General features: G+C 43.2%; 1 protein-coding gene across 1 annotated transcript in view; it reads right to left on the bottom strand.

The window, feature by feature from the left end:
- Positions 1-8,552: 8,552 nt before the first annotated feature.
- Positions 8,553-26,676, bottom strand: part of gfra2b (GDNF family receptor alpha 2b) — a 380,025-nt gene continuing 361,901 nt past the window's right edge. The window contains exon 10 of the mRNA XM_047373569.1: positions 8,553-12,331. Coding sequence (XP_047229525.1) covers positions 12,188-12,331 — 144 coding nt within the window. The 3' untranslated portion in view covers positions 8,553-12,187. The remainder of the gene's footprint in view (positions 12,332-26,676) is intronic.

The following is a 26,676-nucleotide window of genomic DNA, read 5'->3' as shown; positions in this document are numbered from 1 at the left end:
TGGGTATTTTTTTCTCCATGTTTGTTATTAGCTCAGCGAGCTTTCTTTCCGCTTCTGAAGTGCAGGATGGAGGGAGGTAAACACCGACCAGAGTGAACGAGAAGAACGCCCTCGTTGAATAAAAGGGGTTTGCAGTTTATTAAACAAATACTCTAGGTGAGGGCTACATGTTTTCTGTAGCAGTGTGACATAAGTGCACCAGCTTTTATTTATATAAAAGCAGATTCCACCACCACTGTGGAGGAGAATTCCGCACTGCAGTCCACCAAATGATCTTGAAGTCCGGCAACAGAAGCACACTGTCTGCGATGTATTCGTCAAGCCACATTTCAGTGAAGCACAGTGCAACAGATCGACAGAACTCTGAGTTCTTTGTGCAGAGAAGAAGCAGTTAGTCTATTTTGTTCACCAATCTTTGCTGCCTGTTTACCACGTCTGTGTCTTTGGTATATCTCAGAGGGAGCTGCTGTGCTTCCAACCAGGATCTTGGAAAAACTCTATGGTTCGATAAACACCGGGGAGAAACTGCCCACACAGGACTCTCTGATGTTTAGGAGTTGCTCTCTTGTAAAAGTAGCTGCAGTTAAGCAACAGGATACAACAGAAAAACACACAAAAATACACAAAACACAATTGAGCGAAATACCGAGGCAGCCATATGCTGCGCCATCTTGGATCTATTTATCCATATATTCATCCATGAAGTTCATTATTTTCCATAATGTCATGATGAAAATTTAACATTCATATATTTTAGATTCATTGCACACTAACTGAAATATTTCAGGTCTTTTATTGTCTTAATACGGATGATTTTGGCATACAGCTCATGAAAACCCAACATTCCTATCTCACAAAATTAGCATATTTCATCCGACCAATAAAAGAAAAGTGTTTTTAATACAAAAAACGTCAACCTTCAAATAATCATGTACAGTTATGCACTCAATACTTGGTCGGGAATCCTTTGGCAGAAATGACTGCTTCAATGCGGCGTGGCATGGAGGCAATCAGCCTGTGGCACTGCTGAGGTCTTATGGAGGCCCAGGATGCTTCGATAGCGGCCTTTAGCTCATCCAGAGTGTTGGGTCTTGAGTCTCTCAACGTTCTCTTCACAATATCCCACAGATTCTCTATGGGGTTCAGGTCAGGAGAGTTGGCAGGCCAATTGAGCACAGTGATACCATGGTCAGTAAACCATTTACCAGTGGTTTTGGCATTGTGAGCAGGTGCCAGGTCGTGCTGAAAAATGAAATCTTCATCTCCATAAAGCTTTTCAGCAGATGGAAGCATGAAGTGCTCCAAAATCTCCTGATAGCTAGCTGCATTGACCCTGCCCTTGATAAAACACAGTGGACCAACACCAGCAGCTGACACGGCACCCCAGACCATCACTGACTGTGGGTACTTGACACTAGACTTCTGGCATTTTGGCATTTCCTTCTCCCCAGTCTTCCTCCAGACTCTGGCACCTTGATGACATGCAGAATTTGCTTTCATCCGTAAAAAGTACTTTGGACCACTGAGCAGCAGTCCAGTGCTGCTCCTCTGTAGCCCAGGTCAGGCGCTTCTGCTGCTGTTTCTGGTTCAAAAGTGGCTTGACCTGGGGAATGCGGCACCTGTAGCCCATTTCCTGCACACGCCTGTGCACGGTGGCTCTGGATGTTTCTACCCCAGACTCAATCCATTGCTTCCACAGGTCCCCCAAGGTCTGGAATCGGCCCTTCTCCACAATCTTCCTCAGGGTCCGGTCACCTCTTCTCGTTGTGCAGCGTTTTCTGCCACACTTTTTCCTTCCCACAGACTTCCCACTAAGGTGCCTTGATACAGCACTCTGGGAACAGCCTATTCGTTCAGAAATTTATTTCTGTGTCTTACCCTCTTGCTTGAGGGTGTTAATAGTGGCCTTCTGGACAGCAGTCAGGTCGGCAGTCTTACCCATGATTGGGATTTTGAGTGATGAACCAGGCTGGGAGTTTTAAAGGCCTCAGGAATCTTTTGCAGGTGTTTAGAGTTAACTCGTTGATTCAGATGATTAGGTTCATAGCTCGTTTAGAGACCCTTTTTAATGATATGCTAATTTTGTGAGATAGGAATTTTGGGTTTTCATGAGCTGTATGCCAAAATCATCCGTATTAAGACAATAAAAGACCTGAAATATTTCAGTTAGTGTGCAATGAATCTAAAATATATGAATGTTAAATTTTCATCATGACATTATGGAAAATAATTAACTTTATCACAATATGCTAATATTTTGAGAAGGACCTGTACATTTGGATTTGGACATACTTTTTGTTGATGGATTTGATTATTTTATAGCTGACCCAATGCTTGTGTGAAAACAAATGACTGGATTTTTTTTCAGGTTTAATTTCTGAAGAGGCAGAAGACAAGGCTGTCCAGTCTACCTTTGACTGTTCACTATATTCATTGAACCACTTGTGGCTGCAATTCATCAAAACATAACTATTTGTAGAATTCGTACAGCTAATTGGTTCAACTTAATTTGTTTATATACTGATGATGAGTTGCTCTTTCTGGAAAATGCAAACCCCTCTCTTATATACAAAATATTCCTAATAGATAGGTTTTTCACAAATTCAGACTATTCGATCAATTGGAACAAATCAAAGGCCCTTCCTATCTCTATTAATATTCATTTATCTCCCACCATTGCTTCACATATTGGATACATCAGGTACCTGGGCATCAATATTTCTAATAGGCTGAATGAGCTGACGCAATTAAATTATATGCCATTACTCAAATTAAAGAAGATGAGATCACACGGTGTAGAACTCTCCCTTTCTGACTCATGACGATGGCCCTCCACAAAATAACTTAGTTTTTAACTTTAAAAAAGGCTAAAGGTTTAGGCAGATCGGAACTTCCAAACTTATATAAATTTTACTTGGCACATAGATTACAAATACCTTAAATTGGATTTTGAAATATCGATCACACAGTGTAAGGATAGAAATTGAACAAACACTAAAAGGAAATCTGTATCTCAGATATTCTGCTTAACAGCCCTTTAATTAAGCACAATAGCTGGTTTAAAAGCATCAATATGTCTGACAGCCGCATAGGAACATCTCAAAATGAATAGGTCTTATGCAGACAAACACCCCAGGTGGCTTGGGGCCTGTTCTGGTTCCTGGTAGGGTGGGCTGTGTGCCAGGTGGCGTTTCCAACCAGACGTCCCTGGCCTAGTGTGTGGGTTGGAGACCATGATGACTGGGGATTGGTGGGCTAGTGTGAGTGCCTTGGCTCCCATACTCTCCTTCCTAACAAATACAACATCACTCATCAGTAGCCTCTTTATGTGTGGGACAATGGGCTTTGCGGGCATGGGGGGAAGCACCGTGCAGTGCCCCCGCTATGTTTGGTCCATTTCTGCACCTCAATTTTAATACACTATAAACACTTAGGGCTTTGGGGTTGGGGTGGGAGACACAATCAGCAGGCAGTGGGGTGTCGCACCCAGGCCACAAGCCCAATTTTAATGCACTTGGACATACACATCTGATTCATCGCAATATTTCACATTACCACAAACACACAAGCAAACAGCATGAGGTGGAGGGGATGGGCTTGGGGGGCACAACGTGGTCATCTTTTGCTCCCACCCAGCGCTTGTGCTGGTCTCGCAGTGGTTGGAGATGTGGAAATGGCCTGGGGGTCTCTGACGGTATCATGGGGGTCCATCAGGGGGCTATACCCCTTGTTGGGGTGTTGTTTGTGTGGGTGCTCATGTCACGTCCCAGAATAGTGGGCTGCCTCTGGGAGTCTATGGCTCCTAGGGATGTTTTAAGCTGGCTGCAGGCCGCATGGGCTACATGGTGCTTTGGTGTTATACCTTCCGTTTGACCTCTCATGAGCTAGCTCATCAGTTGGTATAGTAATTTACCCTCCCTACCTTGGTCCTTCCAAGTTCTAGCTGCTGTGGTGGGCTTGTGCTTGCCCAGCATGTTTGGGAATATGGGGGGGTTCTCCCTGGTTGGTGGTGGCCCTGTGTCACCAGAGAGGCTGGGTCCTGGGCTTGCCCTGTGTGGCGCGAGATTGTAGTATGGCTAGGTTGGGGGGGATGTGTTGCCCCATGTTTCAATGTGTGCTAAACTGCCCTGACAGATGCAGGCAACCATATACAGGGGTTGGACAATGAAACTGAAACACCTGTCATTTTAGTGTGGGAGGTTTCATGGCTAAATTGGACCAGCCTGGTAGCCAGTCTTCAATGTTTGCACATTGCACCAGTAAGAGCAGAGTGTGAAGGTTCAATTAGCAGGGTAAGAGCACAGTTTTGCTCAAAATATTGAAATGCACACAACATTATGGGTGACATACAAGAGTTCAAAAGAGGACAAATTGTTGGTGCACATCTTGCTGGCGCATCTGTGACCAAGACAGCAAGTCTTTGTGATGTATCAAGAACCATGGTATCCAGGGTAATGTCAGCATACCACCAAGAAGGACGAACCACATCCAACAGGATTAACCGTGGACGCAAGAGGAATCTGTCTGAAAGGGATGTTCGGGTGCTAACCTGGATTGTATCCAAAAAACATAAAACCACGACTGCCCAAATCACGGCAGAATTAAATGTGCACCTCAACTCTCCTGTTTCCACCAGAACTGTCGTCGGGAGCTCCACAGGGTCAATATACACGGCCGGGCTGCTATAGCCAAACCTTTGGTCACTCATGCCAATGCCAAACGTCGGTTTCAATGGTGCAAGGAGCGCAAATCTTGGGCTGTGGACAATGTGAAACATGTATTGTTCTCTGATGAGTCCACCTTTACTGTTTTCCCCACATCCGGGAGAGTTACGGTGTGGAGAAGCCCAAAGAAGCGTACCTCCCAGACTGTTGCATGCCCAGAGTGGAGCATGGGGGTGGATCAGTGATGGTTTGGGCTGCCATATCATGGCATTCTCTTGGCCCAATACTTGTGCTAGATGGGCGCGTCACGGCCAAGGACTACTGAACCATTCTAGAGGACCATGTGCATCCAATGGTTCAAACATTGTATCCTGAAGGCGGTGCCGTGTATAGGGATGACAATGTACCAATACACACAGCAAGATGGGTGAAAGATTAGTTTGATGAACATGAAAGTGAAGTTGAACATCTCCCATGGCCTGCACAGTCACCAGATCTAAATATTATTGAGCCACTTTGGGGTGTTTTTGAGGAGCGAGTCAGGAAACGTTTTCCTTCCCCAGTATCACGTAATGACCTGGCCACTATCCTGCAAGAAGAATGGCTTAAAATCCCTCTGACCACTGTGCAGGACTTGTATATGTCATTCCCAAGACGAATCGACGCTGTATTGGCCGCAAAAGGAGGCCCTACACCATACTAATAAATAATTGTGGTCTAAAACCAGGTGTTTCAGTTTCATTGTCCAACCCCTGTATATATACACAGTCAGACATTTTCTACCACTTATTCCATAGTGGGTCACAGGGGAGCTGGTGCCTATTTCCAGCAGTCTATGGGCGAGAGGCAGGGTACACCCTGGACAGGTCGCCAGTCCGTCGCAGGGCAACACACAAACAACCATGCACACACTCATTCATACACCTAAGGGCAATTTAGAGTTACCAATTAACCTAACAGGCATGTCTTTGGACTGTGGGAGGAAGCCAGAGTACCCGGTGAGAACCCAGGCATGCACAGGGAGAACATGCAAACTCCATGCAGAAAGACCCCTGGCCAGGAATTGAACCCAGGACCTTCTTGCTGCAAGGCAACAGTGCTACCAACTGCGCCACTGTGCAGCCCTATATATATATATATATATATATATATATACAGGGCTATATATATATAGCCCTGTTGCTATATATATATAGCAACAGTGCTACCAACTGCGCCACTGTGCAGCCCTGTATATATATATATATATATTATATATATATATATATATATATATATATATATATATGTTTTTATGCCCCGCAGATTTGTTTGTGAACATGTGGTCAAACACACCAAAGTTGCCTGTGTTTTTCAAATTTCAAATTGTTTTTTTAAACACAAAGTATAACTTGGAGCTCAAAAAGTGCAAATTATTCAGGCATTTTCTACTGTGTATCAAGGAATGCTACAAATAATTAATAAATACATAATGAAATGGAAATTACATCACTAGTTATTCAATTTTATTTAGAAACGTTACACCTGGCTCATATAGTTTTGGAAGAAAGGATTGTTTTCTGCTGGGAATTAGTAGTGAGGATCGTGATATCTTTTGCAACTGAAATGTTGGCAAAACCATCCTTTCCCTAGGACAATTATATTCCTTCAATATTCAAAGGATAAACAAACTTTGTAGGATTCACCTTCAGGCAAGAAAATAAATGGTTTGACATTGATTTTGTTGTAATGTGAAACAAAAACCCACTGTACAAATATACCACAATAAAATCAAAATGATCTCTGGAGATCATTAAAATTTATTTCACATTTAAAAGCAGTATGGCTAGCTGAGACTTCACTCTGGAAAGTGTCACTTTACAGAACCATCTGCAGGACCGGTATATCCTTCTTGACCTTTTAGGCAATAAAAAACAGTGAAGTAAGGCAACACCATTACAGAAACTGATCCCTTTCTCCTCCTGTTTGAGGACTGAAGAAGGGTATGCCCAACATAAGACTGACATTATGGCTATTCTGCAGCCTCTACGAAACATAAAAAAATACTCCATAGAGAGGCCAGAGGTAAAGTACATGTACACACACACACACACTCACAAACATACACCTTGAACACTTATGGAAGCAAGACAAAGACAAGGAATAATTGGAACGTTAAAAATGACCAAACACACATGTTGACTGTGAATACAGCTGATTAGAGAAATCAGAAGAATCTGACCTCACTGGCCAGCCCATATGTGTGTATCCACTTAACATCAAAGAACAGCTGAGGCAATCTGAGACAAAGCCTTTGCACACAAAGTCAAAAGTTCCTTGACAAGGTTTTCTTTTGTCATTAGCATGTCTTTACTTTGTGACTTAGCCTCTTTTAATGACTAACCAATAGGAACTGGTGTTAAATAGCTTAGTTAGTTGTGGAGTTATTCAAAGGGATGGACATCTGCTGATGCATATAAAACCCCTGAAGGGACTCTCCACAGTCATTGGAAAAATAAAGTACAATATACTCCCTCTCAAGTCCAAAGTTTTGCACATGGTTAGATATAAAATCATCTCATTCTAGCCCGGTTTTAAAATGATTTAAAACTAAACTTAACTTTACAAAAATACAGAATTCTAAGTGTCATTCAAGAAAAATGAAGCCAAAGAAGTACAGGTCTTTCTCAAAATATTAGCATATTTTGATAAAGTTCATTATTTTCCATAATGTCAGGATGAAAATTTAACATTCATATATTTTAGATTCATTGCAGACTAACTGAAATATTTCAGGTCTTTTATTGTCTTAATACGGATGATTTTGGCATACAGCTCATGAAAACCCAAAATTCCTATCTCACAAAATTAGCATATTTCATCCGACCAATAAAAGAAAAGTGTTTTTAATACAAAAAACGTCAACCTTCAAATAATCATGTACAGTTATGCACTCAATACTTGGTCAGGAATCCTTTGGCAGAAATGACTGCTTCAATTGGCAGGCAAATTGAGCACAGTGATACCATGGTCAGTAAACCATTTACCAGTGGTTTTGGCACTGTGAGCAGGTGCCAGGTCGTGCTGAAAAATGAAATCTTCATGTCCATAAAGCTTTTCAGCAGATGGAAGCATAAGGTGCTCCAAAATCTCCTGATAGCTAGCTGCATTGACCCTGCCCTTGATAAAACACAGTGGACCAACACCAGCAGCTGACACGGCACCCCAGACCATCACTGACTGTGGGTACTTGACACTGGACTTCTGGCATTTTGGCATTTCCTTCTCCCCAGTCTTCCTCCAGACTCTGGCACCTTGATTTCTGAATGACATGCAGAATTTGCTTTCATCTGAAAAAAGTACTTTGGACCACTGAGCAACAGTCCAGTGCTGCTTCTCTGTAGCCCAGGTCAGGCGCTTCTGCCGCTGTTTCTGGTTCAAAAGTGGCTTGACCTGGGGAATGAGGCATCTGTAGCCCATTTCCTGCACACACCTGTGCACGGTGGCTCTGGATGTTTCTACTCCAGACTCAGTCCACTGCTTCCGCAGGTCCCCCAAGGTCTGGAATCGGCCCTTCTACACAATCTTCCTCAGGGTCCGGTCACCTCTTCTCGTTGTGCAGCGTTTTCTGCCACACTTTTTCCTTCCCACAGACTTCCCACTGAGGTGCCTTGATACAGCACTCTGGGATGATTGGGGTTTTGAGTGATGAACCAGGCTGGGAGTTTTAAAGGCCTCAGGAATCTTTTGCAGGTGTTTAGAGTTAACTCGTTGATTCAGATGATTAGGTTCATAGCTCGTTTAGAGACCCTTTTAATGATATGCTAATTTTGTGAGATAGGAATTTTGGGTTTTCATGAGCTGTATGCCAAAATCATCCGTATTAAGACAATAAAAGACTTTAAATATTTCAGTTAGTGTGCAATGAATCTAAAATATATGAATGTTAAATTTTCATCATGACAATATGGAAAATAATGAACTTTATCACAATATGCTAATATTTTGAGAAGGACCTATAGACCTCTTGATTAAATGCAGGTACAACCACAGCAGTGACTTGGGTACCTAAGAGAAATCTTGGCCTACTGTTCCTTGCAACAGTGATTGGATCAATGCAGCACTATGAGTATTTTCCTTTTTAGACATGCTGTTGTGGATCAGTAGCTGTGCTAGAAACCTTTGTCCTTTCCATGATGAAAATGTAGCTTCAGCTGTTGGACAAATAGCCTTTTGTTTGACTCTTGAAACTATGGTATACAGAGAAAAACATGGTTGGTTTAATAACTGCAAGACAGGGTCAAATACTCAGCCTTCAAACCACCATGATTAACAGTAAGGTTGAGGTATTTATACTCTGTTTCTGGTTTTTACTCAACAAGCTGCAGTGCATTATGGCAAAGGAACTCTTCTTAGGTCTTACCTTAGGTCTTACCTGTTCTGACACAGGTCTGACAGAACTGTTGTGGATAATTCAAATGCAACTCTGTAACCTTAATATATGGTGCTAAATTCTTTATTAGACAGAAGAGACAATTTCTTCTGGCAACCCTTCAGAACAAGCCACATATGTTCAGTCTTTTTATTATAAATATACATTACAGAATATTTAGTCCTTTAAAGTCTTTTTTCAGTCCTCTGAGCATTATACAGTCTGATCTTAGAGGGAATTTGCTGGGATATTCATTCCAGGGAAGATTAGTAACTGTCCTAAATGTTTTCAACATAATAATCTTTCCTGATTTATGAACTTTAAATAGTTGCAAATGGCCTTATAACCCATCTAAGATTGACGAGAAACAACAGGTGCTCCTCTAAGGTTATTGCTGAAAGCTGATGGTAACGTGTCAGCACATACATGTATGCTCCACACCAGCAAAGTGACAACACCCGGCTTCTATGGTGATGTTCACACTTGCTGAAGATTAGTTAACTGGGAGTATTTGATTGGTGTTGACTGACTGCTACCTTACCTCCTATGTCCTACTAAAGCAGTAAGGCTGTACTTCACAGAAATAGTTTTTCACAGGTAGATTTTCCTTTTTAATTTAAGTATGTTTATAACCTGCACAGATCGTTTTATTACCCCTGATACATGAAGGACTAAACCTGAAAAGGGGTGTATTGTCTTTTTTTCCATGTATGTAAGAGTAACTGTTGCTACCTACGTCAAAGTGCAGTTTTGAGAGCAAAAAACTATATTTTGGATGTTTTAAGTGAAGTCTTGAAGTGGGATTTGCTAATAGTTCTTAGTGACCAGGCTAAATGTTAGTAGCAACACAATCTAATAAGATACTTCTCAGTATGTTATGCATTCAAAAGACTAAATGAACATAATCACAAATTGATGTTGCACAGTAGTATATGTGCAATTAATATTTAGACTGAAACCATCAGAAGTGCAAAAATAAGTTTATTTGTGACGCTTTCACTAGATTTAATGCATGCTGATACCATGTTAGATTTTGATAGTGGGGTTGTTTAGCCACCTACAAGGCAGAAATCCTACTTAATAGGATGTTGTATTGGATTTTTCTTGAAAATGATGACTGGTTTACAAATTCTACCAAATATACTTATTTGGTAGTTATTTCTTCATAATTCATAGAAAAGTAATTCTCTTCATAGAAGCTCCATCTGGCCTGGTGTCATGTTTAGCTGTGACATATTCCTGGAGAGGGGACATCAGCTGAGCTACTGCTGCCAACAACTTTATGTGCTCTCCTTCATCCTTTAGATTTGAAAACTGGCTCAGAGCTTATCCGTTTAGCTTTTTCTCTCCTAGATGAAGCCACTAACGGAGCTACTACTGCCATTAACTTTTGACTTTTCTTTAACATAGAAAGTACTCCTGTGTCTGCGCTTCTGTGTTGTTTTGTGTCTGCTCTGTCTTCTTAAACCCCCAGTAAGTCACTGCAGGTGGCTGCTTACGCTGAGCCTGGTTTTGGTTCTGTTGAGCTTTCTTCCTGTTAAAGGGGAGTCTTCCTTTCCACTGTTGCTACATACAGGTTCAGAATGAGGGATTGCTGCAAAGACAACAACTCAATGCAAGCAACTGCCCACTGTCACTACATGCTCATCCAGGAGGAGTAAATGCTGGAAGTCGCTTGCTCGATACAATCTGCAGGGTTTGCTTAGACAGAAAACCTTTTAACCAATCTGATTAATAAGCTGAACCTGACTCCATCATTTGATAACTAAGGTCATATGGAACAGATGTAATTGACTTGGAATCTGACTTTTTTTTTGTAAAGTGCCTCAGACAAAGCATTGGTGCTATATAAATAAACCGAGTTGAATTGTATCTGTTGCAGGGAGGATAATAACTAAACCACAGAACCCTACTTTGAAACATAAAAACTGTACGTTTTTTAATATTAAAATTGTTTACTTTGTTCAAATACTATTTAGTCATAAGCATTTACTAGAAAGAACATCTATTTAGTGTGTGTGGGAAACGTATATGAAATAAAATAAGTAAATGTTTTTTTTTTTTATTATAGTTAAGTATTTCTAGACAAAAAATGCCAAATTAATTGCTATGATGTTATGATTCAGTAGGACTGAGACTTGAATTTAGATCAGATTTTTTAAGCTGTACATGTGCATCATGTTTCACAGTTTGTCATCTGATTAAAGTTCCACCTGTCCCTTTATTTGTTTACCTCCATGGACGGATGTGTCAACAATCATCACGGACATTTACACCGACAAACAGACATACACACACACATGGCTGAATATTGATGTGAAACACTCATTTACTGGACTTTTTACTTTTCATTTTCCACAGCAAATGAAGTCTGTACAGGATGTTGACCACAAAATGAAGAGAAAGACCCACAAATAGGGCACTGGTGTACAGCATGAGTGTTTGTGTCTGGTTTGTGTGGGGACCCTGTTTACCCGCTGAAGAGGTCTAATGGGAAGAGGGCAGTATGTATATAGGTGCGCTTGTGTGTTGCTTGTATGTTGTTTTGATTTGTTGCCACGAGAGAGGTCTGAAGGAGCAATACTTTGAGCCGACAAACCTCATAGAAAGATCTGTGCCAGCTGTTCTACAGTGTCGTATCTTCCCCTCTCTCTCACACTGTCAACTTTAACACTCCTGATCAATTTAAGTGTAAGTGCATGTCTCTATGTTTACATGGACACAGTCATATTCTTGTTTGTCAGCCTCGCTGTCTCAGATCCAAAGGAGCCTAAGGAAGTGAGTCCGAGCTGGGTTGCACAGAAAGTACACATACCCTGAAGACACAGAGCATTGAAAAAAAAGTCACTCTGACACAGAGTCCCAAGAGTCTCTCATTTGTGTTTCTGATTCACTTTCTCAACTACATACAACACCCCAAAGTCCAGCTGCTTCCTTTCTCCCCCTCATGGCCTGTGTGTGACTGTGTGGTGCAGAAAGACTGCTCATCTGAGTGGTCTCCAGATTCCCTCTTCAAAAAGTCTGTGGTGGATACTTGGAAATCTGTTGCTTGACATTTAGGACTGTGTTTATGTGGGTTTGTGGGTATGCATGTATGTGTGTGATTTCAAATTTATGACATAAAGTGTAGAAGTGCTGGTAGAATGGACACCCACACAGTCACAGCAATGTGGTGTAGTAGCGGAGCTGATTCCTGGCTGCTGCTTTTGGGTCCCACAGAATCCTGAGAGTCTATTGACCCCTGGGCCAACAAAGTCTGAACAAAGAGAGAGAAAAATAGAAACAAGTGTTAGAAAGAAAATAATTATTTTACAGGTCTGCTTCTTTACGCTAATCTAAGAGAAGACACCAGCTACTATTTTTCTCAAAATTTCTTTGAAAGTTCAACAATAATGTTACTTTTGTTTTAGCATCCAATCTGGATGGGTGTGTATTACAATAAAACAGATAAGCAGCTGTGAGTTGCAGATTCATTTTATCTACATCAAAAATCTTGAATGAAATCAGAAACTGCCATGTTTTGGGGTTTGTGGTAGGACCAAAGTGCAGAGCAGCTTAAATACAAATGGAGAAAGCAGGGTGAACCAAAGAATAGAGGGACCAGGTAATCAAGGGAACTAGGAACAGGTGTGGGCCAGACTATAGGGAGACAGAGGGAATGACACCAATTAATATTATAACACAGAACAGAAGGTAAACACAGACTAAACCAGGTTTGAAATAAACAAAACACAAACTAATACACAGACAGATCCTGACATTACCTCCCCTTAAAGGGTGACTCCCAGACGCCCCAAGAGTCCAAAGAACAAAAGAAAGCCTGACCAGGTTGGGCGGAGGGCATCTTGGAAGGTGGGAAAGAAACAAAAATTACCTGGAACAGGGCCAGAAACACAAAACTACCCAAACAGGAGCAGAAAACAAAACCAAAAACTACACAACCAGAGCGGGGCCTCGGACAAACCAGAAAACAAAACAAAACAGAGGTCAGGCGGACAGCCCAGAAGTCCTTCCATGCAGACACAGAGTTCAGGCGGATGGCCTGACCAAGCATGTCAGGAGGCTGGCCCAGACGTGTAGAGGACCCTCGGAGCAGGCGGTCTAAAAGACGGCCATGGAGCGTGGAGGACCCTCTGAGACACCGATCACGAGGTTGGGCACGAGGAAGCTGGCGGTGGAGCTTGGAAAAGCAGTGCAGAAACCACTGGAACCCTCTGTGGCAGGGCTCTGGAAATCTGCAGCAGGGTGACTGTGGCTCAGTAGGAAGAGTAGTTGTCTTGCAATTGGAAGGTTGTGGGTTCGATTAAAGCTTCCTCCAGCTGTATGTCGATGTGCCCCTGGGCAAGGCACTCAACCTCAAGTTGCCTACCGATCTGTGTATCAGTGTATGGATGTATGAGCGTTAGTGAGTGCAATTGGGTGATTGTGGCTCTAGTGTAAAGCGCTTTGAGTGGTCTGCATGACTGGAAAAGTGCTATATAAATTCAGTCCATTTACCATAGAGATCTGCAGCGGAATCGCTGTAGCTTAGCAGATGGAGGCAGTGCGTCCTCGCACCCCTCCAGGACGGGAATAGGAAAAGGTTTGTCCTCGAACCCCGCTAGAACAGGAACAATAGGAGGCAGTTCATCCTTGAACCCCTCTGAAACAGGATCAGGAAGTGGAGGTAGCTCGTTCTTAGGCTCCTCCAGGACAGGAACAGGAAGTGATGGCAGCTCAACCTTGAGCTCCTGCAGGACAGGAACCAGAAGTGGAAGCAGCTTGCCCTCAAGGTCCTCCAGAACAGGAACAGGAAGTGGAGACAGCTCGTCCATGAACTCCTCCGGAACGCCAACCAGAGATGGAGGCAGATCGTCCTTGCAGCCCTCCAGGACACGAACAGGAACAGAAACCAGATTTGGGAGTGGGGGCAGCTCACTCTCGAACTCCTCTGACACAGGAACTGGAACCTCTCACGGGCAGGAACAGGAAGTGATGCTGGTTCGTCTTTGGACCCCTCCTGAATAGGACCAGAAACGGGAACAGGAAATGAGGGCAGTCCGTCCTCGAACCCCTCACGGACAGGAACAGAATGTGAAGGGAGTTCATCCCTGAACCCCTCCAGAACAGGATCAGAAGCCTGCAGCAGCAATGATGGCTGAACAGAAGTGAACCCAGGAGCCGAAGTGTCGCGCCGACCCTCAGTGGAGAGAGGAGTGGAGGAGGGAGCAGGAAGCCTCCGCATGGAAGGGGTGATCTCTTCCAGAGCTTTCTGATGCTCTCTTTTGATGGTGTCGTGGGTCAGAGGATCCTAGGGGAAAAGGCTTCCCCATTCCCCCAACCAGTCCTTCAGTCTGTTTGCAGCCTCCAATCTCCGCCATGGAGAGGTGGGAGAAGTTAGGAGGTACGAGAACAGTTCTGCAAGGAATTTACCCTTCTCAAACTCCCGCACAACTCTTCTCGCTTGGTCCTGTAGGCTGGTTCCTTCTGTCATGTTTTGGGGTTTGTGGTAGGACCAAAGTGCAGAGAAGGATGCCATGAGCCAGTGAATGAGTTTTAATTGTTCTCACTCACAATCCAGGCAAGAAACCAGAAGTTTGACAAACCAGAATGAGACTAGGACACAGAGTCCCCAGACATAACGGAGTGCCAGACAGAAACTCAACAAAAAGTAACTAGCCGGAAACAATGGAAACTAAAGAGCTTAAATACAAATGGGAAAGCAGGGTGAACCAATGAATAGAGGGACCTGGTAATCAGGGGAACTAGGAACAGGTGTGGGCCAGAGTATAGGGAGACAGAGGGAATGACAACAATGAATATTATAATACAGAAAAGAAGGTAAACACATACTAAACCAGGTTTGAAATAAACAAAACAAAAACTAATAGTCCTGACAAACTAGTTAACTTTAAATTTCAAATGGTGGTCTTTTAGCTCAGCTTTCCTATTGATTTATATTATCAGAATCAGAATCAGAAAAGCTTTATAGCCAAGTACGTTTTTGGACATACAAGGAATTTGTGTTGGCGTAGTTGGTGCAATACAATACAAATAAAACAGTATAAACATATCTACAATATAATATAAATATATGCACAGTTTTAAGTGAGTGAGAGTAAATATAGAGCAGTATAAGATGCAAGAGCAATACAACAGTGCAGGTGATCATTGTGCAAGTATGGCAGGAGTCCATGCTGAGCGTTAATGTAACACATAGAGTTACAGGTTACAGGTGTCCTGTCAGCAAAAAAAAGAGGGGTGTGGGGGAAAGGGAGAGTGTCAGGGTGGTTTCCGGGCTTTGTTAACAAGGCTGGTGGCAGATGGGAAAAAACTGTTCTTGTGGCGTGAGGTTTTGGTCCGGATGGACCGCAGCCTCCTGCCAGAGGGGAGAGTCTCAAAGAGTCTGTGACCGGGGTGGGAGGGATCAGCCAGAATCTTCCCTGCCCGCTTCAGGGTCCTGGAGGTGTACAGTTCCTGGAGCGACAGTAGACTGCAGCCAATCACCTTCTCAGCAGACCGAATGACACGCTGCAGCCTGCCCTTATCCTTGGCTGTAGCAGCGGCGTACCAGATGGTGATGGAGGAGGTGAGGATGGACTCAATGATGGCTGTGTAGAAGTGCACCATCATAGTCTTTGGCAGGTTGAATTTCTTCAGCTGCCGCAGGAAGAACATCCTCTGCTGGGCTTTCTTGATGAGGGAGCTGATGTTTGGCTCCCACTTGAGATCCTGGAAGATGATGGTTCCCAGGAAGCGGAAAGATTCCACAGTGTCAATTGTGGAGTCACAGAGGGTGATGGGGGCAGGTGGGGCTGGGTTCTGCCTGAAGTCCACAACCATCTCTACTGTCTTTAGAGCGTTGAGCTCAAGGTTGTTCTGGCTGCACCAGTCCAACAGATGGTCCACCTCCCATCTGTACGCAGACTCGTCACCATCAGAGATGAGTCCGATCAGGGTGGTGTCGTCCGCAAACTTCAGAAGCTTGACAGACTGGTGACGGGAGGTGCAGCTGTTGGTGTACAGGGAGAAGAGCAGAGGAGAGAGAACACAGCCTTGGGGGGAACCGGTGCTGATGGTCAGGGAGTCAGAGACGTGCTTCCCCAGCCTCCTGCTTCCTGTCAGACAGGAAGTCAGTGATCCACCTGCAGGTGGAGTCGGGCACACTCAGCTGGGAGCTTCTCCTGTAGCAGAACTGGGACGATGGTGTTGAAGGCAGAGCTGAAATCCACAAACAGGATCCCGGCGTAGGTTCCTGTGGAGTCCAGGTGCCGGAGGATGAAGTGAAGGGCTAGGTTGACTGCATCATCTACAGACCTGTTGGCTCTGTAGGCAAACTGCAGGGGGTCCAGGAGGGGGTCGGTGATGTCTTTTAGGTGTGAGAGCACAAGGCGCTCAAAGGACTTCATCACCACAGAGGTCAGGGCGACGGGTCTGAAGTCATTAAGCCCTGTGGTCCTTGGCTTCTTGGGAACAGGGACGATGGTGGAGGACTTGAAGCAGGCTGGCACATGACATGTCTCCAGTGAGGTGTTAAAAATGTCTGTGAAGACTGGAGACAGCTGATCAGCGCAGTGCTTCAGGCTGGCTGGTGAGACAGAATCCGGACCAGCAGCTTTCCGGGGGTTCTGTCTCCTGAAGAGTTTGTTGACGTCCCTCTCCTGGATGGAAAGAGCCGTCCTTGGCGTGGGTAGGGGGCTGGTGGGGGGGAACTTCAGGGTGGGGGTTGGAGGTGCCAAGGCCCCTCTTGAGGTTGGGGAGGTGGGGGTGGTGGATTGTGGCTGCAGCTGTTGGGGGGCGTCGTGGGGGATGGTTGCAGGACTGTCCCTTTGTCTTTCAAAGCGGCAGTAGAACTCGTTCAGGTCGTTGGCAAGGCGTCGGTCGTTGATGGAGTGGGGGGCTTTCGGCTTGTAGTTGGTGATTTGCTTGAGCCCTTTCTAGACAGACGCAGAGTCGTTGGCTAAGAACTGGATTTGGAGCTTCTCATAGTACAGTCGTTTGGCCTCTTTCACTGCCTTGCCAAACTTGTACTTAGCCTCTCTGTATATGTCTTTGTCCCCACTCCTGAAGGCCTCTTCTTTATCCAGTCTTAACCTTCTTAGTTTAGCTGTGAACCAGGGTTTGTCGTTGTTGTAACTCACCCTGGTGCATGATGGTACACAGCTGTCCTCACAGAAGCTGATGTAGGAAGTCACAGCCTCTGTGTACTCGTCCAGACTGTTGGTAGTAGTCCTGAACACATCCCAGTCTGTACAGCCTAAACACGCCTGGAGATTCTCCACAGCCTCACTGCTCCACTTCCTTGTCGTCCTCACAACAGGTTTGCAGAGCTTTAGTTTCTGCCTGTATACAGGAATCAGGTGGACCATGATGTGGTCGGATTGGCCCAGTGCAGCACGTGGGACGGCGTGATAAGCGTCTCTGATGGTGGTGTAACAGTGATCCAGAATGTTGTCCTCTCTGGTCGGACATTTTATAAACTGTCTATATTTGGGGAGTTCGTGGGTGAGATTACCTTTGTTAAAGTCGCCAACGACGATTACTAAGGAGTCCGGGTTGGTCCGCTCCACACTCAGTATCTGGTCGGCGAGCATGCGCTGTGCGACCTGCACGTTAGCTTGCGGCGGGATGTAAACACCGACCAGGATGAACGAAGCGAACTCACGGGGGTAATAGAAAGGCTCACAGTTTATGATGAAGGCTTCCAGGTCTGGAGAACAGTGCTGCTGAATCACCGTCACGTCGTTGCACCAACCACTGTTGAGGTAAAAACAGATTCCTCCACCTTTCGCTTTGCCGGAGAGTTCCGTGTCTCTGTCCGCTCTGTAGAGCTGGAATCCTGCCAGCTGCAGCGCAGAGTCCGGTATTAATCCACACAGCCATGTCTCCGTGAAGCACAAAACTGCCGATGAATAAAAGTCCCTGTTTTTCCCCAACAGCAGTTGTAGTTCGTCAATTTTGTTGGGAAGTGAGCGCACGTTAGAGAGAACTATTCCAGGTAACGGTGTTCGTAGTCCATGCTGGCGAAGACGTACCAGCACCCCAGCCCGTTTCCCTCTCTTCCGGCGTTTCACCGCGTGAACAAAGGTGAGCGCACCTTTGACCAGAATGTCCAAAAATTCCAGAGCAGTAGGCAGAAAAGTTGGAAATAACTTCTCTGGTGTAGTAGCCCTGATGTTCATGAGTTCTTCTCTGGTGAGAGAGCTCCGGGTACCATCACAGAAGACCGTTTTAAAGCAAAAAACAAAACAAAACAATGCGCACCAACACGCCGAGGCGACCATCTGCGGCGCCATCTTGGATCCTGTAGAACATCCATCAGATTGCATTCTTCACTAAACTGCATTCAATTTGTCCAGCATGCAGAATAGTTCTGTTGATGATAAACTTTGGTGCAAAAATGCTGAAGATGGTTTGGTTTGAAAACATTCGTATAAAATTTTTATTGGGCCAGGTTTCACAAATAGTAATGGGCTGTGTGGCATAAAAACTTGGAGAATAGCAGGAAAACCTAGACATCCCTCTTTCTCCATCTTGTAATTGTGGATCCCCATTCAAATAACTTTTTTAGGTACATATGTTTAATCACTTGCTACAACAAATAATAAATTAGCCAATCATATGGAAGTAACTCAATGCATTTAGGTATCTACAGGTCCTTCTCAAAATATTAGCATATTGTGATAAAGTTCATTATTTTCCATAATGTCATGATGAAAATTTAACATTCATATATTTTAGATTCATTGCACACTAACTGAAATATTTCAGGTCTTTTATTGTCTTAATACGGATGATTTTGGCATACAGCTCATGAAAACCCAAAATTCCTATCTCACAAAATTAGCATATTTCATCCGACCAATAAAAGAAAAGTGTTTTTAATACAAAAAACGTCAACCTTCAAATAATCATGTACAGTTATGCACTCAATACTTGGTCGGGAATCCTTTTGCAGAAATGACTGCTTCAATGCGGCGTGGCATGGAGGCAATCAGCCTGTGGCACTGCTGAGGTCTTATGGAGGCCCAGGATGCTTCGATAGCGGCCTTTAGCTCATCCAGAGTGTTGGGTCTTGAGTCTCTCAACGTTCTCTTCACAATATCCCACAGATTCTCTATGGGGTTCAGGTCAGGAGAGTTGGCAGGCCAATTGAGCACAGTGATACCATGGTCAGTAAACCATTTACCAGTGGTTTTGGCACTGTGAGCAGATGCCAGGTCGTGCTGAAAAATGAAATCTTCATCCACATAAAGCTTTTCAGCAGATGGAAGCATGAATTGCTCCAAAATCTCCTGATAGCTAGCTGCATTGACCCTGCCCTTGATAAAACACAGTGGACCAACACCAGCAGCTGACACGGCACCCCAGACCATCACTGACTGTGGGTACTTGACACTGGACTTCTGGCATTTTGGCATTTCCTTCTCCCCAGTCTTCCTCCAGACTCTGGCACCTTGATTTCCGAATGACATGCAGAATTTGCTTTCATCCGAAAAAAGTACTTTGGACCACTGAGCAACAGTCCAGTGCTGCTTCTCTGTAGCCCAGGTCTGGGGAATGCGGCACCTGTAGCCCATTTCCTGCACACGCCTGTGCACGGTGGCTCTGGATGTTTCTACTCCAGACTCAGTCCACTGCTTCCGCAGGTCCCCCAAGGTCTGGAATCGGCCCTTCTCCACAATCTTCCTCAGGGTCCGGTCACCTCTTCTCGTTGTGCAGTGTGCAGCGTTTTCTGCCACACTTTTTCCTTCCCACAGACTTCCCACTGAGGTGCCTTGATACAGCACTCTGGGAACAGCCTATTCGTTCAGAAATGTCTTTCTGTGTTTTACCCTCTTGCTTGAGGGTGTCAATAGTGGCCTTCTGGACAGCAGTCAGGTCGGCAGTCTTACCCATGATTGGGGTTTTGAGTGATGAACCAGGCTGGGAGTTTTAAAGGCCTCAGGAATCTTTTGCAAGTGTTTAGAGTTAACTCGTTGATTCAGATGATTAGGTTCATAGCTCGTTTAGAGACCCTTTTAATGATATGCTAATTTTGTGAGATAGGAATTTTGGGTTTTCATGAGCTGTATGTCAAAATCATCCGTATTAAGACAATAAAAGACCTGAAATATTTCAGTTAGTGTGCAATGAATCTAAAATATATGAATGTTAAATTTTCATCATGACATTATGGAAAATAATGAACTTTATCACAATATGCTAATATTTTGAGAAGGACTTGTACACTTGGATGAGACAACTTGCTAAAGTTCAAACTAAGTATCAGAATCGGGAAGAAACAAAGTTTAATTGATTTTGAAAATAATATTGTTGGTGCTGGATGGACTGGTCTGGGTATTTCAGAAACTGCTAATCTACTAGGATTTTCACATATACTGATCTCTCAGGTTTACAGAGAATGTTCCAAAAAAGAGAAAATATCCATAGAGTGGCAGTTATGTGGATGAAAGCGCCTTGTGGATGTCTGAGGAGAATGGGCAGACCAGTATGGAGGGAAATTTGTCTTATTATTCAATCAAACAAAAAATTATTTCAACCAAAAACAAATATTTGTGAGCAAAACGTTTAAAATGCAATTCAATTATTTATTTTTAAAAGTAAAGTTTTGTCTAAAAACATGTCAAAAATCTTTGGTTACGAATCTCAAACGTTTGGTTTTGAAGCTCCCTTTTTTTGGTTGAAGCTTCCTTTCTCTGGTTGAGCTCACCAAATTTTTAGTGCTGAGAACTTAAACATCTGGGGTGAGGCCTAAGGAGGAACGATGTAAGACGTCTCGCTATTGGTTGGTGCTGACTGAAGCAACAGCTTCTGATGGCACTGCAGGTCAAGGCTTCAGTGAGTGGACATACCAGGAAAAAGCAGGGTACAAAGGCAGTGAGTGGTAAGTAATCTTCACAAACTCACACCATTCAACAGCTAAAGTGTCAACATGCAACATGTAATAAGTTGTTCTGTGATGCATCCATGTCTGCTAACTAGCTAGCAGAGATGCTAAAGCTGGAAAACACTGTAATGCCGCATTACAGTGAGTCATTAGAATCACATTAATTTACACCTCAGATGCTGAAGTGACTGTAATAAAAAATTATTTTCTCTTTCCCAACCACATAATCAATGCGGTGACATACACGAGTCTTAAATATATATATTTTCTTCCCGATGCAGGATGGGAAACCAAAGTGGGAGATTCCGTGCTGAGGTAGGATTTTGACACAATGTTCCTCATTTTTATCAGTGTTTATGCATGAATACAACAGTCTATCAATTTGTTTCATGCGTTTTGCTATGTGATTACACATTTCAGCACTTTCTGGCATTACTCACCAGAACAGTTCCTTAAGCTCCTAGAGAGGGACAGAACCAAAAGATGGAGAAACCTACAAAGCTGAAGTTGGCTTTCGATTTGGGAATTTTTCTCTACCTTGACAATCTTTAATTTGCTCTAGTTTAAAAACGACAATACTTTTGAAACCTGGAATAGAATATTTTACACTAATATCAGAATCTTTTAAACCCTGTTTGTGAATTGTGAAAGCTTTATTTGATTTTTGCAAGTTTGATAAAGGGCAATGTTAGTGTTTTCTTTTCCTTCTGGACCACATTAGAATTGGTCAATCTCGAAAACTACAATTGTGAAACTCTCCAAACCTGAACTAAATTGCTCTCAACTAATAGCATACGTAGAGCAGAATATAAAGAAAACTCCAAAACAGGCTGAAACATGTGTCTGTAGGTTAGGAGTCTCTACAATAAAATAGGCCATAGTTTAAGTAAAAAAGTACAGCTTTAATCTTGAAAAAATATTTATTAATATAGTGTGATCAATATGTTCATTTCCATCAGTTATCAGCAGCCCAATTCTTCAAATGCATTTCATTTAGTAAATACACTGTTAGTGTGGCTGAATGAGTTATTCTGCTGGTTTAGTAAACTGGATATTGGCTTTAACTATACATCATAAATAAATCATTATGTTCTTTTGAATTTAGATATTAATATCTCCAAATAAACATGACTTTGTGATTTACATTAGTAAATGTTTTATGTCTATGAAGTTACTCATGTTAGATGCTATAGCAATGTACACACAAATGATAACATTCTACTTTTGCATTAAAATTTCTGTAGATATACATTCCATTGACACAAGTTGTCATGTTTTCCATTTTCTATTTTAGAGTATTATCTATATAGCCATACCCCTTGTTTATTCTTATTGTTCAAATACATTTTAGATCCTTTAAACTGTGAAAGGTAAGAACTGATAACCTCACACATTTGTTGTACACATTCTACCCAACCCAGCAAGTTTAGTCCTGACTCTGCAATAGCCGTTACATCTACTGGGCTCATTTGGTGGATTAATATAAAAGGAAACCACACAAGGATTTTTGCTTGAACAAAGAAATTGTTTATTAAAGTAAAATTAACCTGAAAAGGAAAAGGCAAAATTATAGCTTAACCTGAAACTCTAATCGGTAACCAAACTAAGCAAATCTAATACTAGTTAAACATAAGAGACGAGCCAAACAAATTATCTCAGGAGGGAGAGACAAAGGGGTGAAGCCATGGGCGTAACGGACGGGGGGCACAGGTGGGATGTGCCCCCCACTTTCCGTATCTTTGCCCTTTGTCGCCCGCAGTTTGTTCAGCCACTGCAACCGTTTAATCCGCTTTTTAAATGTGGTAACTTGTTTTGTCCGAGCAGTCCATAAATGCACCACAAGCGTACACTGCTAATGCCGACGGAACACTTGCTGCTGAGCCCGGTGCGTTTACCCAGCAAAAGGCAGAAAACTCTGAAAAGTTTTTTTCCAAACAAACAGTGTAAGTTAAGTAATGCTGTTGCATGCAGATAATGTAAGCTAAATAATGACTTGTTAATGTATGCCAGTATATCATGTTAAGCTAGTTAACAAGAATAGGTTATATCAATTGCTTGTTAGTTTGTGGTGATAATCAGAGGTGGGTAGAGTACCAAACAATTGTACTGAAGTAAAAGTAGCACTACTTCAACATATTTCTACTCAAGTAAAAGTAAAAAGTAGCCGTCCAAGAAATTACTCAAGAAAGAGTAAAAAAGTATTTGGTATAAAGGGTACTCAAGTACTGAGTAAGTACTGTTTTACTATTTAAAAGTATGTAATCAGACAGACCATGATATAAAGTTATGTTCAAATTTTATAAAAGAAAGTAATTGACACAAATAAAGGCAAAAACTGACATGAATGTTTAAAAATGTAGTTTATATTCTTGATGTTGTAAATGTTGCACATCTATTTCAACCTGAAAAGACTCAAAAAGAGCACAAAGATGGCAATTAGAAAAGTTTGTGGATACATGATTACGAAGTTATTTCTTTGGCGCTCAGACCCTGGAGGAAGACATGAATGCCGAGAATGGTGTGAGCTTAGATGTACATTTTAGGCTTAGAATTAAAGATGTCTTCCCCCCAAAATAAGGGGCCGAGGCCGAGACGAGGCCTAATTAAAGCACTGGAAGGATGATCTGACTGGCGGGGATAAAATACATATTCCACGATTGTTGGACTGAGGAGGGCAATGTTTGGCGATGCCTTTAAAGAGGAGTTTAATAGAATGATTTGAAAAAAGGCTGGGAGCCGGATCTGAGAAGAGTTGCTTAGAGAAAAAGTTAATGCCAGCTAGAAGGCTCTGAATGTAGGGGAGCTTGAAGAGGTGGTGTTCAAAACAGTGAGTTAAGAAAGCTAAGACTGTGGGGACGAGGACCGGATAGAGGGGCTATTATGAGCGAAGCAGAATTTAGCGAAGGTTCGCTAGGCAAACGAATAGGATTTGAAAGTGGAGGGGGCTAAACCTGAGATGCAGTAATATTTAGCTGACTGGAACAGTGAACGAAGAGATGGATCTAATCCAGCTTCAGGTCTTCAAAAAGAGGTATGGGAGTGGGATGAATGTTGGTTGACGGGCAGAGCCTGCGGAAAACCTGGAATTTGGAGTGGGATAGAGCATCAGCAACTGAATTAGAATAGCCTAGAATGTGACGGGCAGTATTAATAAAATTATTTGTGACAGCTTCCCAAGTGATACGGCGAAGGTAGGGCATTATAGCTTTTGAAGCTGAACGGCCTTTGTTTAATGCTTCCACTGCTGCCGAGTTATCACACAAGGCTGGCATATGTTTTCGCTTCCAGAGGAGACCGCAAACGGAACAGGCTGAGGCGATGCCTATGGTTTAGTAAAATGCCGAAGATTCTAACTGAGGGAAGGAGGCGGGCCATGTGCAGGTGAACCATTCCTCTTAAAAAAAAAAAAAAAAAAACCCACGGACGGGGCTGCGTCTGTAAAAAACTAAAACAAATCAGCCGAAACGGTGACGTCATCATAAAAGAAAGAAATGCCATTCCAATCCATGCGGAGGCTGGACCAGAAACCCAGATCCGAACGGCAGCCGTCATCTAAAGTCACAGGGTCGAGCAAGGAGGGAACGGAGTTGGCGAGATCCAGCAAGCGGGAGACAAACGAGCGGCCCTGAGGAATAATGCGCATAGCAAAATTAAGGTGGCCCAGGAGAGACAGGAGTTGGCGCTTAAAGTCATCGAGGAGGTGGAGGATGGAAAGGAGCCTACCTATGTTAAGAAGGATCCAGCAGAGCGCCTCGGATAGCTTGTTGAACAAGCAGGGACTACTCCTACAACCAAAGGTGAGGCTCACCACGAAACAGAAACGGCGATCCTATTTGACGTCTAGCAGGTGCCGTTGGGAGGGATGAACCGGCATGACTTTAAAAGCATCCGTAATATCGGCCTTCGGGAGCCAAGCACCGTGCCCCTCAGCCTTTATGAGAGCGATGCCATGGTCAACCGTAGTGTGACAGAGAGAGAAAGGGGGCTTGGGAATGATAGAATTAATGCTAGGCTGGGGGCCGGAGGGAGGGGCAGAAATATTGATGATGAGCCGTTTTAATTGTTGCCCGAATATTTTCGAGCGGCGATTCCCAGGGGGGTAACACGGAAAGAGGGAAAAGGGGGGGGATTTAAACGGGCCTATCGGGCCTGGATACACAAAACACACTGTAAAAAGTTGAGCCTGTCATTCTTTCCACCCACAGACTAGGAAAGGAATAAAAAGTCTGACTACACAGGGCACAGGGGTTGTCGCCATCTAGTGGAGGCTTCGTCTCAACGTCAGTGAAGAAACCAATGATCTTTCCTAGCCCTTAGGGGTGAGAGAGAGACTGACAGGTAAATCTAAAGGAAAGATGTTGTTGAAACATTTAGTTTTGTTTATCATGTGTGTCCTAATTATGTTACAAATATGCTAGACATTTCCACAATCTCATAATCTCCTGAAAGAGGTGGATAAATAAAGATTTTCATGGAATGTTTATACAAGATATAAATTACTTGTATGAGACAAACAGCTGGTACCAATATGAAAAATTGTAACCAAGTCCAGGAACATTTCTGGTTGTTATGTATGAACTAAATTTCCTATCTCTTTCAACCAGCCCAGGTTGACAGCTAGACCAGTACCAGTGCCAAGGGATGAGTGTTTTATCAGAAACAGCGTTTCTGGTGTCAGTACCAGTTTCTGCATGGTAATGGGTAATGTAACATTTTACAACTGTGATGTTACAGAGTTTAAACAGTTTAATATTACAACCACTGTGTCCAATTATGTGGAGCTTCTTGCAGGTTCCCATTTTTCTCATTGTGTCGTAGGCACCGGTTCCATCCAAGTGGGGACAATTGCAATGTGCCTGTGTAACCCGACTTACTATTATACTTCCCAACAAGCTGAACCAGGGAGACAATAGATGGATTTCACTGGATCTGTGGAATTGCGATTTATTTGCAGTTGCCTCCAAGTTGGAGTGGTGTTTGTGCACCTGTTTATGTCACTGATCACACTTATGTCATTTCAGTTCAACCTTCCCTAAATAGGAGTAAGAGGCAACTCATCCATGTGAAGCCACATGACAGTGTGTGGGAACAGATATTCCTGAGAAATTCAAGGATAGATCAACAAGAAATAAGATTTTGCTAAATTTATTCCCATGGTTGGGAGTAGGAAAGAACATGCTTAGATCAGAAACTATAGATTATCGTCTGGGACTGTTTGTTAATGCAACGACAAAACCTCTTACAGGACTGTCCACAAAAGTCACAGCTCTTCGAACCGTGGTGTTACAGAACAGGATGGTGTTGGACCTGCTGACGACTTCGGTTGGGGGAGTTTGCGCTCTCCTGAACAAGACCTTCTGCAACTACATCCCTGATGAGACCAACGGCGAAGATGGACACGGAGTGAGCGATGCTATACGCCAATTAAATGAAATTAAAAGGGGTATGCAGCAGGATGTCCATCCCGGCCAAGGAAGTTTTTTTTATGGCTTACTTCTGGACAGTGGTGGCAACTGCCTTTGAAAATCATGACCCCTGTCATCGCTGTGTTATTGTTGTTCTGTCTTTTTACTCTGTGTTATTCCCTGTATCAGAGCAATGATATTAAGGATGGTTGGAGGAATTTTTGATACAATGTTGTCCCAGGATTACCAGTTTCTGGACAAGAACCAAGACTATGATGGCATTATGGAGGAGAAGTCACTAAACTTAACAATAGTTTAATGTTTAAT

Source organism: Girardinichthys multiradiatus, chromosome 8 (genome assembly GCF_021462225.1).
Source record: "Girardinichthys multiradiatus isolate DD_20200921_A chromosome 8, DD_fGirMul_XY1, whole genome shotgun sequence".
NCBI classification, from domain to species: Eukaryota; Metazoa; Chordata; class Actinopteri; order Cyprinodontiformes; family Goodeidae; genus Girardinichthys; species Girardinichthys multiradiatus.
This window is presented reverse-complemented; position numbering and strand designations above follow the sequence as displayed.